At 40.9% G+C, this 18,621-nt stretch overlaps 1 protein-coding gene across 8 annotated transcripts in view; it reads right to left on the bottom strand.

Annotated features, from left to right (window-relative positions):
• Positions 1-120: 120 nt before the first annotated feature.
• The window catches only part of LOC147012981 (phospholipid-transporting ATPase IF-like), a 166,292-nt gene continuing 147,791 nt past the window's right edge, over positions 121-18,621 (bottom strand). For 7 of the 8 annotated variants that reach the window (XM_085854394.1, XM_085854401.1, XM_085854399.1 and 4 more), the window contains 8 exons: positions 17,092-17,151; positions 9,501-9,628; positions 9,241-9,379; positions 9,044-9,109; positions 7,211-7,314; positions 6,840-7,005; positions 6,379-6,453; positions 121-3,814 (listed from right to left, as the gene is read on the bottom strand). In XM_085854394.1, the coding sequence (XP_085710520.1) occupies positions 3,740-3,814; positions 6,379-6,453; positions 6,840-7,005; positions 7,211-7,314; positions 9,044-9,109; positions 9,241-9,379; positions 9,501-9,628; positions 17,092-17,151 (813 nt within the window). In that variant the 3' untranslated portion in view covers positions 121-3,739. The remainder of the gene's footprint in view (positions 3,815-6,378; positions 6,454-6,839; positions 7,006-7,210; positions 7,315-9,043; positions 9,110-9,240; positions 9,380-9,500; positions 9,629-17,091; positions 17,152-18,621) is intronic. The other variant, XM_085854398.1, reaches the window with a different exon arrangement.

Below are 18,621 nucleotides of genomic sequence, written 5' to 3' on the forward strand. Positions count from 1 at the left end.
CTTTTTGAAATATCCTGCTTAAAGGCAGAAACAACCAGGCAGGGGTGAAAACACAACCTCCATCCACCTTCGGTGGCAGAGGTAATAAAATAAATAAATAAATAAAATCAGGCTTCAAAATTAAAGGCATTACATAATCTTTTAATGAACAATTTCATTTACAAAAGGTGAAAACAAATTTGTTTGGATAAACAAACCCTCACAACAAGCGACAGGATGACGTGTGACGTGACATAAAAGGGGACACAGTAGCAATCGAGTAAACCAAGGGCTTTCCAAAGCGGACGAGCATCTAACTTCACTAACTTCATGCATTTTGCTTCATTGGAATGTCCATTCAATTTCATCCGTCCATTACAAGCATATACAAGTTCAGTCTTTCTGATCAAGACGTGTTGATTGCAGTTATTTACATCTTATCGTACCCAAGGATCAAACATTTCCAGCAAAGCAATGCAAACCTTCCTTATGATGGGACAAGGCGATATAAATATTGATGGAATGCCAAGTGTTGGTTGAAAGAATGAACAAGTAAAACATAAAGAGACAATTCCTTTGGATCAACTTTGCATTAAAAACAAAACCAAAACCAACAAAGATGAATAGGCCAATATACAAAATACAAAACAAAGGGCAATCCAGCCCAAGTTAAAGCGGCTGTACAATTAAGAAAAGGTAGTTGCATATTGCTTCAAATATTTCCTTGTAATAAAGGAAATCAGCAGAGAAAAAAGAACACACAGGTCTGAAAAATGACCGCAGTTTGGTTGCGCATAAACAATTGCAACAAAGTCAGCATCATGAGATGACTTCACGGCAATTATAAAGGAAGCAGGCAACTTTGGAATATGAAGTGAAGATCTCTGCAATCGCTGGCGGCATGTCGCTGGAGGTGCGAGTGAGATGAAAAAAAAAAGGAAAGATGGAAAAAGCTGAAAAGCACAAACCCCTCATGACCAAAGCCATGGCCTAAGTAATCAACCCAAACCGTTCGATGCGACGACGATTACCAAGAGCTTATCTTTGATCTATAATCGTAATACGAGTAAGTTATGCAACATTCATTGTTGAAATAATATTTGTCATGTATGATTACACATTACATTAAGTGAGTGATAAAAGTGGTGACCATTACTTAGCATGATGCAGATCTCCATAGATGAACTTGTGGAGTTGTTGGTTTGTCTGGAAATACTCAATATGTTGTGGATAATAAGAGATACTGCTGCTCATGTATCAATACAAAACAACCTCCGACAGTTATTTGTATACTGTTGTACTTGATAGGCTTTGGTCAAGCGAAATAACTTGGGTAACTTCTTGCTGTCTGTGTGTTGGCAGGATACCCAAGATGTAGGCACACTCAGCTCTGAGCTTTCTAACCTGTGTTTGAATCTCGACCCAGCTACAAACCATCACTCTGGTGTTCTAACGTGCAGGGCAAGGCATCAATGCGTGTGCTGTCCATCGCAAGGAAGCTAATCTGGTGGAGCCATCTGCCAGCACGGTTGTTGCTCGACGTGAAAGATCCCACAGTGTCTTTCGTGAAGACCATGCAAATTATCTCCTGCACCCTAAACAAATTGCAAATTGCAGTCTTCATCTACATGGGGCACTGCATCAGTGGCACAGCCACGCTCGCAGCAATGACACAAACCAACCGGCACGTGACGCACACTCGTGAACAAACTGGTATCTGTCCAGGATCTGAGATGCATTCCCCTTTTTGCCCCGGCAGGTATTATTAGATAAACAAAACTTCATACACAAAACAAAACAAAACAAGCACCCGTCGTGTTGCTCGACTGCCTTTCACACACAATCAGTAATGTCTGTGGAAATGAGACATGCCACAAACAACATACCGCTTCTTTCGGTATGTCGGCGCAAACAACAAACATACTTATATAAAGATTTGTACAAAGCTCGCCCAAACAATTGCAAAGTAACTTACATGCAGGCGGTCCGCTCCCGTCTATTTGTGGGTATAGAATACACCTCCTCTCCTTAAACACCACATTAATTCGGATGTGCTATAATTATTGTGCTTCTTTACTCCTCGACTAACTAACTACAGCATTATTACTGAAATGATGACTAAGTCATGGCCAATTTTATTTTGTGAAATAAAATAACAATAAAAAGAAAATTACAATGAAAGGCGACTATGGAGGGATCTCTTAAAGTATTTGTTGACCTTGTTGGTTAACTGGAACTGATACGTGGCTCAGTTTCGCATCCACTTGGTAGAGAAATTCTATTCTATAGCATTGATAAGCTCAGCACAAGCACAGATGGAAGAGAAATTTGAATATCGAGCAATGTACCCTTATGGATTCATCATGTCAGCATCCACCATGCAGAAAAGAATTCGAAATAACCTCTCAATTACTCGAGCAATTCAAATTCAAGACCTTTGATGGCAGATCAAGCGATGGTGCGCACCCTTGCATCGAACATATTTCACCATCGTAGCTCAGAATATGCTCAAGGTGGTTCCCACTAGGAAAAGGAAGTGACAAAATCAACCAAAGAATGGCTCGTAGCACCTTTTGGAGTTGATCAGAGTTGGTGAAACTCAACCGACGTTAGACGGTGAATACCCCTATCATAAAGTCACGAAGTAGACTTAAAGTGGCAAAATGAGGACAACTTCAACACATCCTAATTAAAACCTGACGGGTCCCATGCCGCCGCATCGCATACCAATTACTTGGGATTGCTTTTCCCCCTTTTTGAGGTACTGCTGGTGTATTGTGGTCGCAGGAGGAAAAGGGGAAGTTTGGTGAAGTAAGTGTTACTGGTGTGCACCCTGAGAAATGATAACAAAATTAAAACATGAAACAACGTAAGAAACACCTACACAGTACAGGAACCAAACTCGATCCTTCGCATTGTACAAAAGCCAATACACAACCACTCGCAAGTATTCTCTTTTTCATAACCGTACAGCATGAAAACTTTTAAACAACAGATATTTTCATTTATACCCTAAAAGTGCAGCTAATTCTCAAGTGGTAGCAAAATCAAATGGAAACAAAGTTGAGAACCATCAAAGGGAGTTCTTTAACCCCCTTCCCTTTCAACAAACAAGCCAATTTACTGGCATGGATAACCCCCGGATCCAGATGTGGTATATTGATTTGACCAATGGATGATATTTTCCAAAAAGGATGGCAAAATACTGTTGCACTTTTGATTATGACGGGTAATATTTTGAGCTCGATTTCTCAACATTGTTGCATTGCAAATACCTTATTAAGGTGAACATGTCAAACACAAAGGTGGCAAGAATACCTCAGATGTCATTAAACTAGAGATCCTAAATGCAGGTGTGGTTTTAGGAGTAAAACCGCTCGGCTCATTTAATCACATTAGTAATGAACGTCCCACGTCGTAGTTTATACATTCTTTTGGAATAAGTAGAAGAATGAGGAGAATGTGGCTCAGAAGTGTACAGTGAAAGTTGGAGGAATTTGGGAAAATTAACTGTTGGGGGTGTTTCAACAGCTTGCACCATCATCTTGTTCCTAAAATCCTGAAACTTTTTATACGGTTCTTGACATTGCAAGATAGCTAAATAAAGGTGTATATACGTTATACTTTGTAATAACGGTGTCCACATGCAGATTGGTACATGTCAGATCGGTCCTATTTTCTAATCAATGGTTTATGTAAGACTGAATATTCATTCTTCGATCAATAATTAATGTCCACCATCAGTCTCAGTTACAACCAATCACACACGAGGACAAGAGTGTGCGGTTCCATCCCATCTCATCGCTGCTGTGATCGAATCCAACGGTACGCTCTGCTGGTAAGGGAGAACAAATGACAATCAATACAACTAATCTACCAAAGCAAAACATAAAAAATGAAATGTTCATAATTTTTGCTCCTCAGGAAACCCAAGTTTTGTCAACGTGGCCTCAACAGCAAACAGCTTTGCAATGGGGCTAAAAAGCACATCCCTGACCTCCCACAGACAGCAAATATCAGATTAAAATAACAAGGAATAGATAACCTAATTCAAGCTTTTATACAACTGGCAAAATATACATCAAGCTGATGTGAGAGGCATTTTAAATGAGCAATGCAACAAAAACTCTCAGCACCTGTTTGTGGGTTGAACAACCAACAGATATTATTGAAGAAATGTAGGATCGTGAACAAACATGTAAGTTTTAATTGTGGTATGCTGTCATCATTCGTCAAGGTGATTGGAGCAAAGTTAAAGTTAAGGGCAGCACATGTACCAATGCTGCATCAGCTGCTGAGGTAAAACAAACAAAAAGTTATGTGATGATCGAACCGACCTATCTATAGATGAGCATCGATACACAGGGTGTTTTAAAAGTGTGGAATCATCGGGATTTTTATTTCAGAATTTTATGATAGTAATTGCTCAAATTGAGAGCCACTGACATGCATGTATACATGCATCAGTTCTTGTATGTAGGTTTCCTTGAACATTTAACATTGACAGATGGATTTTAGCACATTCCTTTCTGATTTTATTCTCAAGATCTTCAATAGCACGTGCTCTTGTGGAATAAACCATTGATTTCAGGTATTCCCAAACAAAAAAAAAATCAAGTGGTGTTAAATCTCGACTACTTGGGGGCCATGATATTTGTCCACAACATCCTACCAACCCACATCAAAAATATTATCTAAAATAAAATAAAAATAAAAACAGGAAAATGATGCGCAGAGCAAGATACTTGCAAAATCCACCCCCCTCTATAAAGGTTGCCATGGATACATCAAATTGCCCATTTCATCAATATTAAAATTGACAATCTTAATGAGAGCTCAGGTCAATCAGATGAAAATTGATTATTTTTCAGATTTAAATAGATGATTTTAGAAGTTTGACCTTGAGTTGACCTTTTGACCTCAAATAGTTTCCCAATTCAGTGATGCACTATGCAATTCCTGTTCAACTTTCAAGTCAATCAGATGAAAAATACCGATTTTAGAAAGTATACCTCAAGATGACCTTTGACTTCAAAATCAATAGGCTTCTCAGTTGAGACTACCTCCACTACTTGGTAAAGTTTCATGACGATCGGTTTAGAATTGTGACCTGTAGGCGATTGACCAACAGACAGAATAACAAAATCGACTGACCAATATATTTGGACAACCTTCGATTTTGCAAGTAATTAAAAATATTTCCTTGGATTCCACACTTTTGATACCCAAACATTTTGCAAATTTGAAACAGTTTTATCTTCTTGATCAGAAATATGCTCAGAGAATGTTGACAGATAAATGTCAATGGAATGATGCAGCCACTACACAAGTAGCTGCCTGGGTTCTACATCAGAAAAATCATTCATCTGATATTATATCAGTGCAAAACAATAGCATAAAACATGCAAGTTATTCGCATTTCGAGGGGAAAAAACAATTTAACTTTTCCTAACAAAAAGGAAAAGAAAAAGCTGTTTAATTTAAAATTCAAAAAGAAAATAAAAAGCTACTTCATTTAAAATTAAAATATGAAATCAATCTATAGAATAAAGCAGGAATGTCTGTGTGTGTCCGTCCCTGAACTACTCCCTGAGTTTGGGGGCGAGCCCTGCCAAACTTTCTGTGGAACCTTTTGGGGTCCCAGCGGGTGTCCTAAGGTTGAGTGGGAGATTTCATAAATTTCTCAATACATTAATGATTTTGAGTTTCCACCCATACAAAACTGTGCTCTCTCTCTGCACATGTAAAATAACTCATGAGTTCAGCACTCGCAGTTTTGCCATTTACCGCATGTGGAAACATTTGCTGCTTCGGTAAAGCATCGTCATCATCATCATCATCATTAATGGTGTCGTTTTACACAGTACTACTCCAGTTTTGGGACCAGCCCTCCCATATTTTCTGTGCAGCAGCTTTTGGGGTCCCTGCACTTCACGCCCGGATTAATAATGATGCTCGAGGAGCACAGGCCGGTGTCTCTTCATCCTTTATCTTTATTCGCGTTTTTACTTTTTTTTCATCATTTATCAGCTAACTGCCATACTGGAAGTATATTAGCAACTCGAAGCGAGTGATATTTCCTGCAAATACCTTCATGTTTCAGCCGTATTTGCATACGTGATAATTGTCTGGCCTCTGAGCATGCAATGCATTCGGTAAATGTGGTAATCACACACGTATTCCCTCGCCGTAGGTTGTAATTATTACTTATTAGCACGGTGAAAGTAGTGTAGGACTGAAGGTCCATTCACAAAACAACTTTGCGTTACCCATAAAACATACTGGTCATGTTAACGAGATTTTAAATTTTAAAAAATAATAATACATTGCCTAAGCAGAGAGAAGTGTCAAACCTATCACATCATATCACAAAAGATCTCCCTCTCCCTCACAAAGTACCTCAGCATCTCGTCGATCACCATTGCTCATTCTCAGCTTGGACTTGCGTGCACTCCGATAACTAGCTTCTTCAAGCTTAAGAACACAGAGGTAAATGTATCATTGGTCATGGCATCTAATGCAATAAAATATTCTTTGTATTCTGATTTAGTGCTAGCTTTGATGGCAATGTCATTTCTTAGGGCAATCTGCTTATTAATGCATTGAAGCTCCTGTTTCAATTCTACAATCAATAAAAAAATACTAATCCTTTCAAACTATTTGGAATTGGACTGATTAAGCAGTTGAAGAAATAAAATTTGAACATACTTTCCCATTCTTTTATTAACCACAGAAAATCTACAAACTTTATCGTGTTTTGCATCCCTTGGAAATTCACAAAGGAGACAATGATAATTACCCAATAATTGACCTCACACCAGAAACAATGAACATAATGACAAGAAGTAAAGGATGCCTACCTGGGCACGCTGCGTGGCAGACGGGTAAAGCTGTCTGCGCAGAGCGTGCTGGAAGATGTCCGGCAGTAGACAGAGGGTTATGAGTAACGATGCCCCAAACCAAGTGGGTGCCGCGATCAGCATGTGCTCAAACACGCGATACATATTCTTTCTTTTAAACATCGGCCTTCACAAGAAGAAAATATTCAAAACATGTCAGACGATTAAAATTATCCACAAATCAAAGTACAGCTGCAAAAAATAATGATAATACACGTGTGACAATTATAAAAGGTTTTCCCCTTGAAATTTAACTCCAACAAATATCTTACAATGTTCCAATCAGATATGGCCACAGCAATATTGTTTTAACGTTTTCTCCCTTTACTGACCATAAATATGACCCAAGGATGAAAGAGGAGATGATATAGAAGGCAATAGAACCCCAGATAACTAAGTGGTTGAGCCACGTCCAGAATCTCGTATCCAATGCCAGCTGAGGAAAACAAATGAAAGTGTAAGAAGTGGAATGAAACTGCAACACCAACTGGTTTCATCACAAAATAAAAATAAAAATAGCACACATCATTCAAACAAGGACAAATGTGTCCAAGAGCCGTGTCCTAAAGGTTTGTCTTCACCAGAAGAACAACAAAAAGAGGAAGAAGAATTTAAAAAAAAACAAACAAAAAAAACAACAAGAACTTCTGATATTTCGTCACGTGCCGTCACGTCTGTCATGGACGATCTTTGTTCATGACGAGAAAATAATGTATTTACGAAATTACAATATATTAAATGGAATAATCTTTAAATAGTAACGTGAACTTTTCGAAAACTTAAAAGCAAATGTCCGAATATATTGAAAAGTTCATGATAGACGCCCTCAAAAGGCACCGTCAATGTGAGGATGTGTACAAGTGTTTAGTATTTAAGGAGATCGCGGATCCTGTATATAAAAGAGCCGAGTCCAAAAGGTTTTGTAAAAAGAAGAAGAAGGAGAAGGAGAAGGAGAAGGAGAAGGAGAAGGAGAAGGAGGAGAAGGAGGAGAAGGAGGAGAAGGAGGAGAAGGAGAAGGAGAAGGAGAAGGAGAAGAACAAAAGCAACAACGCTGAGCTCCCTTGGAGCCGCGTCTCGCAAGCTAAAAATGATGCTTCATGTTGATTGTTCGATTTATCAATACTGTTATGTTTCTGGGGGGTGAGGGGTGTTATATATTACCATAGTGCAGATAGGAATGCTTGGAGTAGCATGGTCTGTGTACGAGTAGTTATCCCATCTTGATGTAATAAGTAGTGACAAAGCAGGGATCGTCTCGTTTGAATATGCACCATACAGGGGGTGGTGCGTGGTAATAATTAGTTAGGGATTATCGTTAAGGAAATTGTACGTATAAACCCTTATGTAAACCTCTACCGGGGGTGGGCAGACTTGGCAAGAGAGGAAAAGAGGGGTGGAGCTACGAATGCCACCTCAGCGGTGGAGCTTTGATCGCCTCGAGAGGGAGGGAGGAGCATTTGTCGCCTTCCGAGATGCAGAGTTATGGATCGCCTCGGAGGGGCAGAGCGTTGCCCAGAGAGAAGAGGGAGGAGCGAACAAGAAAGCAGTTGGTCCGAGGAGAACGGAGAATGTGATGAAAAAGAACGAGCAGTGAAAAGGACTGTAAAAGCCTGAGAAGAACAGGGAACTGAGGAGAGATTTGAGGAGGTCATCCTGCCTGCCTATCTTCGCCCTGTGCCCATTTCATCTGCCTGCTGCTTTGTCTCCCCATTATCTGCTCGCTTCATCGTCGCCTGCTCGTTCCGCCTGTCCATGGCTCTGACATCCCCACCACCTAGAGCCGAGTCCCCCCCCCCCCGGTTTTGTCCTTTTCCCGTCTGTTATGGATTCCAGAGTGAGACGCCTTAGTTTCTTTCGATTCATTTTTACCTCGCTGTATATAATAATTTATCAATTGCATTCCCTTCTTCCCATCCCAACCTGCCGTCATCTCCTCACGATCACCATTCCTAATTTATCTCTTTGTAAAACGAACAGGTTTATTCCTGAACCAGAGTTAAGGTTCTTGTGTCTCTCCTCAGTTCTCGCATGCATAAACCCGCCATTAATTGAATGAAGTCTGAGGGAGTAAAAAAGCCTGATTGCCCCATCCGCTCAGCGTCGGTGTTGATTGACCTGGACACGACAATACCTTATTGCCACAAGAAAAAGAAGGAAAGCAATACCTTGAGGTTGACTGTGATCACCATAACACTGAACACAAGTGTCCCAAACGTCCATTGTCCATGTGTCTGTCAGGGACAACAAAATTTATGAAATAAAAATAATAAAATCGTTTCAAATAATGGTGATCCTCATTACAGCATTGCCTGTGCCAGACATTCGCAAAAGCAAGGGATAAGTGAGAGGAACCAACATGTACCTCTCCTGAAGGAACAAGGCCAGAATCTGGGTTGAAAAGCAGATAAGAACCAAAGAAGAAGATGAGCGAATGGATCACCCCCAAGAACGTCCAGTAAATGAAGGCTGGCAGTGCCAGCCAGCTGTTATTAGCAATATCTCTGCAAAGTACAAAAGCTCACATGTCCATCTACAGCATTGCGTGTGGATGAAAAGCATATCATACAAGAAGCAAGATGTAGACATCCCTTGTCCCTCTACTTTCAGTTCCTTTGTCCGTACGTGTAAAGATGTGGCGAATGTTCGAGAAGCTGATACGGCACGTGTTGCTCTAGAAGGCCGTACACCAAAATGGGCAGAGATGTGAAGCAGATGTTATACATGGCCAGGTACATGGTGGTGTACAAAGGCTAGGAAATAAACAACAGGCCAATGAGACGGTTTCTTATGAATTGCAAAATGTATTACTTATTGAGAAAAATATAAAATCAACATTGTAATCTGCAAAGAGCGACGATGAAGAATAAATCTACGTAAAGAATGATATGGCTGGAAATGGGAGAAGAAGCAAGTGATTGATGTCGTCTCTATCTCCATAAACTATTGCCTGTTCCTTCAGCCGCAAAAAACGTGCCCATAGTTTGCAGATAATGTTACTTACGCACGCACACACACAACCCAACACCAAAAGGTCCCCGCACAAACACATTCTCTCCAGTCTACACACTGAAAAGCAAAGCTCAATAAGGGCAAAACCACAAGGTTAGGTAGCTTGGTATATTTATTGGGTCACGGTGTCTGTGCTGATCCTCCAGTGGTTGTTCTTGCTGCTAAAGGTAACCCCGGTAGTAGAGCTGAGAGAGGCTGCTCTGCAATGCAATTGGCAGACCTTGGCTTGTCCAAAACTGGCACGCAGGGTTTGACATTTTGGCCTCAGTTTGAGGAAAAAAAGTTAAGGGGTTGGCGGATCACCATGACCGGCCGATTGACAGGAAGTGATCAAAGAGTTTCCTCCATTTAACCGTACTATGGCCTCATTCAACTGGAATATTTTGGTTCCATGAAATCTAATTTGTTTTTCTTAGACAAAAGTAGACTTACAAGATATCTGGATGTTTACAATTGTGTCCATCTGTTTTTGGCTTCTTTATTCTTATGTTTCGGTGTCTTGACGTGATTGTCAATTTTTATCAACGGCTTCTATATTTAAACTCCCTCTCACAAAGCAGGCAACACTCCTTACTGGCATTGTCAACTACTCTATGCAGTCATTTTCTATTCCATCAGTTGTCCACACCTTTGTTTCCTTTGGTATTGAACGAACAGTCATACTTGACGAAACAATGCCGACGAAACCGAGAGGCTGTATTATTGATTTTCGGCTAATGATCATCGAACAAAGGCGAGACCTTCTGTTTTAAAATTGTTACAAGCAAAAACTTTGCACAGCTGTTTGGCATTAACATCGAGGTAATAGTTGAACATTCCCCAAGAAAGAATGCCAGCACCCTGTCCTCCCTCCCCCACTCCCATAAAAAATAATTTTCCACCAGATCTACGCAAATCTAGGAAATGACTCAAATGTTTGTGCTTTCTGAAAGTTTATCAAGCCTGGTGGAATTCAAGACAAATTTGCATCTCAGTTTGGACACAACACTCACAATAAAAAAAATTCTTATAAACCACAAGCTTATAATGAACTACAGCAAACAGGCGAAGGCAATGCTTTGTTAATGAACAATGTAATCTCATTTTTATTGTTGATCATGCAAAATAATAAAATATCTGAGAGTTTACAATTAGTTGTGTTGAACTGCCCATTATTTAGCATTTCAAAAAGTACTGCCCATCACTACCTCTGAATGCACTCACCTGTACACAGCCACGATCTCTTGTACACACAACGATATTATTTTCCATTGTTCTTCTACGGGTCATTGTTATGAGTAACGTTATTCCTCTTCGAGTACGTCCTTCCTCACATACCCTTTTGGAGACTGTAAACCTGCTGCCATGTCATTTGGCAACTCCATGAGCCTAGACCATGGTGTGTGTGTGTGTGTGTGTGTGTGTGTGTGTGTGTGTGTGTGTGTGTGTGTGTGTGTGTGTGTGTGTGTGTGTGTGTGTGTGTGTGTGTGTGTGTGTGTGTGTGTGTGCGTGCATGCACACGAGGTGGGGATGTGATCAGGAACAATAATAAAACCAGAAATGGCTCTTCTGACCTAATAGTAACAGCAACATGCAACATGACAAACGTCATGCCCATGCGCACATCGCCTCGAATGCCAAATGGCTTCCGTAGGCACACTTTGGTCTCGAATAAATTTAGATTGAAAGGTCACAAAGAAAGGACAGTGGAGCCATCGACCATGGTTTGGCCCTTTTTGAGCTCATCAGGATGACACACCACATACTCACATATTTGTGACCATGAATCATGCGCATGACGTTTATGTTCTGTGGCTGTTATTACAAGGTCGGAAGGGACGTTTCTGGTTTTACTATTGTTCTAATCTGCAACCCCACTTCCTGTTTGGTGTGGGAGGGCAAAGACAACGTGTTGTGTGGCAGACAACCAACGTTGCTCACAGTTCGTGCAGTTTCGGCTGTTGTAGGACGCGATCTGTGACTTCACCAAGCCAGGGGGTGTATTGCACAATACAGGGTGGCCTGAAAGTCACTTTACCCCTTCCCAGTGAAGCATTGTTCTTGAACTCTTTTAATATACAGGTTTTATTGCACATTACTTACAATAATTAATTTGTCATTGTATCTGTATGTGCTCCATCATTTTTCTGAGTCTGTTTCTGCATACCATAGCGGGCAAGGGGGCGAGGGCAGAGGGAGGGAAGGGATGGAGGGAAGTGCAATCAATTTATCAGGGGTAAAGTAACTTTCAGGCTACCATATATATATATATATATATATATATATATATATATATATATATATATATATATATATATATATATATATATATATATATATATATATCTTCTTCTTCTTCCTTCAGCTGCTCCCGTTAGGGGTCGCCACAGCGGATCATCCGTATGATCCGCATAGTGATTTGGCACATGTTTTACGCCGGATGCCCTTCCTGACGCAACCCTGGTCGCCTCTTACGACACAGGGATATGGTACACCTATTTTAACCGGGGTATACACCGGCCCAGTACACTGGTACTCACTTCGCCGACCTCGGAAGGATGACAGGCTGAGTCAACCCCCTGGTGTATTAATTCAGTGGCCGAACGGGGCTTGAACTCAGGACCTTTTGGATCCCAAGCCACTGCCTAACCACTGCGCCAACACCAGGCTATATATATATATATATATATATATATATATATATATATATATATATATATATATATATATATATATATACATATACATATACATATACATATACATATATATAAAATCGATCACTGGGACGAAAGTTTTAAAAAGTCTAACGTTTCAAGCTCACTCGAGCCAATCATCGGAGCCAGGATTAAAAAACACATACGGTGCCATTCATACATAACGTTGAGATTGATCATCCTGATTAATAACACGTGGATTGACTCACTTCATCAATTAACTAATTACTCCTAATTACTTCCTTGATGCGTTATGTGAAAGTGCTCGGGGTGATTGGCACATGGAGTGTGCTTGCAGATGTTTGAGCTGGTGAAGTAATGCTTAATACGCCGAGTGTAAATCGATATGTCTAATAATTGAATTGCCATTCGAATACCAGGCCTCTTGCAGCTGTCTGGACATTCAGTTGTTCACTTGTCCGATCACCTCAGCCTCAGTGAACATGAATTGATGGTCTTGTCCGATGCTGTGCATTGCGACCTGGGAGAGAGGATCCTTTCTACATACAGCTAACTGGTGTTCATGAAGCCTTGTTTTTAGTCTCTTCGAGGTCTCTCCAATGTTGTGGGTTGCACAGTTGCTGCAATATATTTTATAAATGACAGATTATTTGTCCTCCCGATTCAATGGGTCTTTTGGTTGCATGATCCTACGTTTAATGGCAGCCTCAGGTCTATGTGCGATGCCGACTTCAAACGGGACTAACAGGCGAGTGGTAGCTTCTGAAACGTTAGTCATGTGTGGAAGGGCATGCCAGAACTTTGGTTTGGGTTGTGTAAACTCTCCGTTTACCCTCTCCGCACACACTTGTTCACAAAACTGTTGGGGGTAACCATTTGAATGGAACAACTTTCGCAGAAAGCTCCCTTCTTCTTTTTTTACCTTCCACATTGCTACAATGTGTTTCGACCTGTCGGAAAAGGGTTTGCAGGTAACTTCGCTTATGAGCCACAGGATGGTTACTCTGCAGCTTCCCGGATAGCCTGGAAACCAAAACATTCAAGAATGGCGGCTGTTGATCTGCTTCCTCTTCCATTATGAATTGGTTGTCGGGAAAGACAGCGTTGAGTTTGATCTTTGGAAGTGCGTTTAGGTTTCCAGGCAATCCAGGGAGCTGTGCACGCACACACAACAAGGCTTCACGAACACCAGTTAGCCATACGTAGAAAGGATCCTCTCTCCCAGGTCGCAATGCACAGCATTACAAAAGACCATCAATTTATGTTCATTAAGGCCGAGGTGATCGAACAACCGAACGTCCAAACAGCTGCAAGAGGCCTGGTATTCGAATGGCAATTCAATTATTAGACATATCAATTTACATCCAGCGTATCAAGCATTAGGTCATCAGCTCAAACATCCGTAAACACACGACACATGCTAATTATCCTGAGCACTTTCACATAACGTATCAAGGAAGCAATTCGGAGTAATTAGGTAATTGACAAAGTGACAACAATCCACGTGTTATCAATCAGGATGATCAATCTCAACGTTATGTATGAATGGCACCGTATGTGTTTTTTAATCCTGGCTCCGATGATGGGCTCGAGTGAGAGCTTGAAACGTTAGATTTTTAAACTTTCGTCCCAGTGATCGATCTGATTATATTTTCAAGTATGGTGCCTGGGAGACAAATCTTTTCATTTATATATGTGTGTGCAGGTATTTGTGTGTATATACAGGGTGGCCATAAAGTCTGGAAACAGGCGAAAATACATTATAAATGGTTTATTGACATTACGATACATAATATGTTCAATAACAATACATGACATGTTCAATGTGTTGTCCCTCATGAGAAATACACAGTTCAATGTGCTGTGCAAAATTGCAATGAACACGGTGCTTTAATGCAGCATTTCCATGAATCCCTGCACATACATCCATTATGCGTTGCCTCAGATGATACATGTCCCTGATTTTCACTGAATAAACCTGCACCTTCAGCATTCATATCAGGGCAACACATTGAACATGTCATGTAATGTCATTGAGCATGTCATGTATTGTAATGTAATGTCAATAAACCATATATAATGTATATTCACCTGTTTCCAGACTTTATGGCAACCCTGTGTGTATGTATGTGTGTGTGTGTGCACACACACACACACACACACACACACACACACACACACACACACACACACACACACACACACACACACACACACACACACACACACTTCAGAAAGTAGTCATACCCCTCGACCTTTGTCGCGTTATGTTGTGTTACAGCCTGAATTTAAAATGGATTAAAAAAAAATTGTCACCAATCTACACAAACTAGCAAATAATGACAAAGTGAAAACATTTTTAGAAATGCTTACAATTTAATTCACAATTAAAAGCCGAAATTTCTTGCATGAATAAGTATTCAACCCCTTTGCAATGACACTCTAAATGAGCTCATGTGCATCCAATTTCCATTGATCATCCTTGAGATGTCTCTACAACTTGAATGGAGTCCATCTGTGGCCAATAAGATTTATTGAACATCTCTATATAGAATAAAGAGCTCGGTCTTGGCATGCTTCCTTCCATCCGTCCCTCCGTCTGTGTGACGATATGTCTATTATTTACTGTACATACTATTGGAATGTACCTTTCGACCATTTAGACTGCTGAGACCTCTTAAACCTTTGAAGACCCTTAAGACCCAAAAGACCATAAAGTCCAAAAAAGACTGAAAATCCTGAAAGACCCAAAAAACCCCAAAAGATGCAAAAGACCCAAAAGACTCCAAGGACCCAAAATATCAAGTCAAAAGACCCTGAAGTCCCAAAAAGACCCTGAAGACCCTCTACACCATTTAGAACCCTTTCCACCTTCCGACAGATTAGACAGCTTAGAGCCTTAGACCCTTGGACCTTCTTGTATCACAAATGAAATTTCAAATAACTATATCACCAATATTACAAATAAATTTGAAGAAAAGAAATGTTTGTCGTACGATTGGTGTAAATCATTCCAATGCAGCAAATGTGACGTCAATCTCTTGAATGACACGTGGAGAGGCGAGCATAGCGAGCCAAACCATGCCCGTGATTTAGAAAGAAACACACCTTCCTATTTTCGGTCCCACAGTAGACAGTGCTTTCAGAGCAGAAACTCTACCATGAAGTTCAAGGAACAGTCGAACTCCCAAGTATAATTGTGAGGAGGTGTACATCTGGGGAAGGGGACAAAACAATTTCTGGAGTGTTGAAAGTTCCCAAGAGAACAGTGAGCTCCAACATTAGGAAATGGAAAGAACATGGAACTACCCAGACTCTTCCTAGAGCTGGCTGTCTGACCAAACTGAGCATCCGGGCAAGAAGGACCTTGGTCAGGGAGGTAACCAAGAACCCAACGACCACTCTGACAGAACTACAGAGTTCCTTGGCTGAGATGGCAGAGCTTGCCAAAAGGACACCAATCTCTGCTACCCTTCAGAAATCTCGGCTTTATGGGAGAGTGGCCAGATGGAAGCCACTCTTGAGAAAAAGGCACATGACAGCACGCCTGGAGTTTGCAAAAAGGCACGTGAAGGACGCTGAGAGCACGAGGCAAAAGGTTCTGTGGTCTGGTGAGACGAAAATTGATCTCTTCGGCCTGAATGCAAAGTGCTATGTCTGGTGGAAACTGAGCAGAGCTCATCACCCATCCAACACCATCTCCACCACAAAGCATGGTGGTGACAGCATCATGCTATGGGGATACTTTTCAGTGTCAGGGATTGGGAGACTTGTAAGGATAGAGGGAACAATGAATGGAGCCAAGTACAGGCAAATCCTTGAGGAGAACCTGTTTTAGAGTGCAAAAGACCTTAGACTGTGGTGAAGATTTACCTTCCAACTGGACAAAGACCCCAAGCATACAGTCAAAGCAACACTGGAATGGCTTCAGAACAAGAACGTGAAAGTTTATGAGTGGCCCAGCCAAAGCCCAGACTTGAATCCCATTGAGAATCTGTGGAAAGACTTGAAGATTGCTGTTCACCAACACTCCCCATCCAACTTCACAGAGCTTGAGCAAATCTGTAAGGAAGAATGGGAGAAAATCCCCAAATCCAGATGTTCAAAGCTGACACAGACATACCCAAGAAGACTTGAAGCTGTAATGACTGCCAAAGGAGCTTCTATGAAGTATTGACTCAGGGGGTTGAATACTTATTGATGCAAGACATTTAAGCTTTTCATTTTTGATTAATTTGTAAAAGAAATTCTAAAAACATGTTTTCACTTTGATGTTGTGGGTATTTTGCGTTCATCAGTGACAACATTAATATTTAACCCATTTTAAATTCAGGATGCAATGACAAAAATTAAGGGGTGTGCATACTTTCTGAAGGCTGTAGGTACATACACACACACACACACACACACACACACACACACACACACACACACACACACACACACACACACACACACACACAGTTTTGTTGAGCAAGTGTAATTAAAAGCAAACACGTTTCTGTACTGATACGGTCTCTGTTCTGGTTGAGAAGGTGGACCCTCACCTGCTGGGAGAAAGAACAGAAGAATTGGAACAGGAACTGGGGAGCAATGAAACATACATTCTGTGGGAAATAGAGGAAAAAAGAAAATGGTTCATGGGTAGCATGTTTTATTGGTACAATAACAGTTTATAAGTAAGAAACAAAAAAGCTGGACTTACTATTTGTTAAAGCAGATGTTTCTGTGAGAATCCACTCACCTTGGTCACTGCAGACGTTAACGTGAAGAAGCTTGAGAACCGCCACATGACCTCAGCCAGTGGTAAGGCGAGTTGGTCTGTAGACCAATCCAAGTGTCATGTGACGATCGCAAATGGCATGTTAGAGATGGTATAGCTTTTTCACACGTACGTGACTGATGAAATCTCAAACTGCCCTATTTGTTGAGAGATGGTGATTCAAATCTTTCCCAAATGGATTCCTTTACACCTCAAGCAAACCACTTTGTTTCTTTGTCCAAGATGACCATTTGACTGCTATCAAAGCTGTGACCATGCAGGTTCAAGAGCGTATACACGGCAGAGTTCAAAGCCTCTTCATAAGCTGGACGATGGTGGTTCATATGGGCCTTAAGGGTTTTCCGAGTTTCTCCTCTGTCGGTCTCCGTGCATGATGGGTCTATACATCTGATGCCATACACCAAGTCGCGTTTCCTATCCTTCTGGATATTGTCTGTAACATGAACTAAATGGTTGCACAGAATTCTGCAGGGTTTGTTTGATGTAAGGATTCAAAACTTGGAGAAAGATCTTCTCACTTTCTCAGATAGCCCAGCACATATGGAATGGTCACTGATGTCATGTTTTCTTGAGCTGTGTCATATGTTGTTGTTCACCAGACATGGGTGTTGTGTTTGCTATTTACCACTTTAAAAAAAAAAGGACCATCCAGGGTAACCACACGAACTGAGAGCACTCCTGATATGCTCCTTCTCACATAATTTCCACTGTTGTGTAGTCAGAATAGTATCTGCAAGAATAGTATCGGAATAGTATTTTTTTAAGCGGTAAGCAGTAAACACAACATCACATCTGGTGAGAAAGCTATCTGAAAAAGTGAGAAGATCCTTCTCCAAGTTTTGAATCCTTACATTAAACAAACCCTGCAGAATTCTGCGCAGCCATTTCGTTCATGTTCAGGACAAGATCCAGAAAGATAGGAAATGTGACGGTTTATGGCATCAGATGTGGAGACCCATCATACATGGCGACCTACCGAGGAGAAACCTTGGCAAACCCTGTAGCCCCGGATGAACCACCATCGTTGTCCAGCTTATGAAGAGGCTTTGAACTCTGCCGTGTGTACGTACTTGAACCTGCAAGGTCACAACTTTGAAAACAGTCAAGTGGTCATCTTAGACAAAGAAACAAAGTGGTTTGCTCAAGGTGTCATGGAATCCATTTGGGAAAGAGTTGAATCACCATCTTTCAACAAAAAAGGTGGTTTGCGATTTCATCTGTCACAGACGTGGGACAAACCGACAACATCTCTTCGATGCCGTCCACAACCATCAAGTAACACCCGGATTGGTCA

This window comes from Eptatretus burgeri, chromosome 14, assembly GCF_056783735.1.
Source record: "Eptatretus burgeri isolate ZD-2024b chromosome 14, Ebu_testis_v1, whole genome shotgun sequence".
Classification (NCBI taxonomy): domain Eukaryota; kingdom Metazoa; phylum Chordata; class Myxini; order Myxiniformes; family Myxinidae; genus Eptatretus; species Eptatretus burgeri.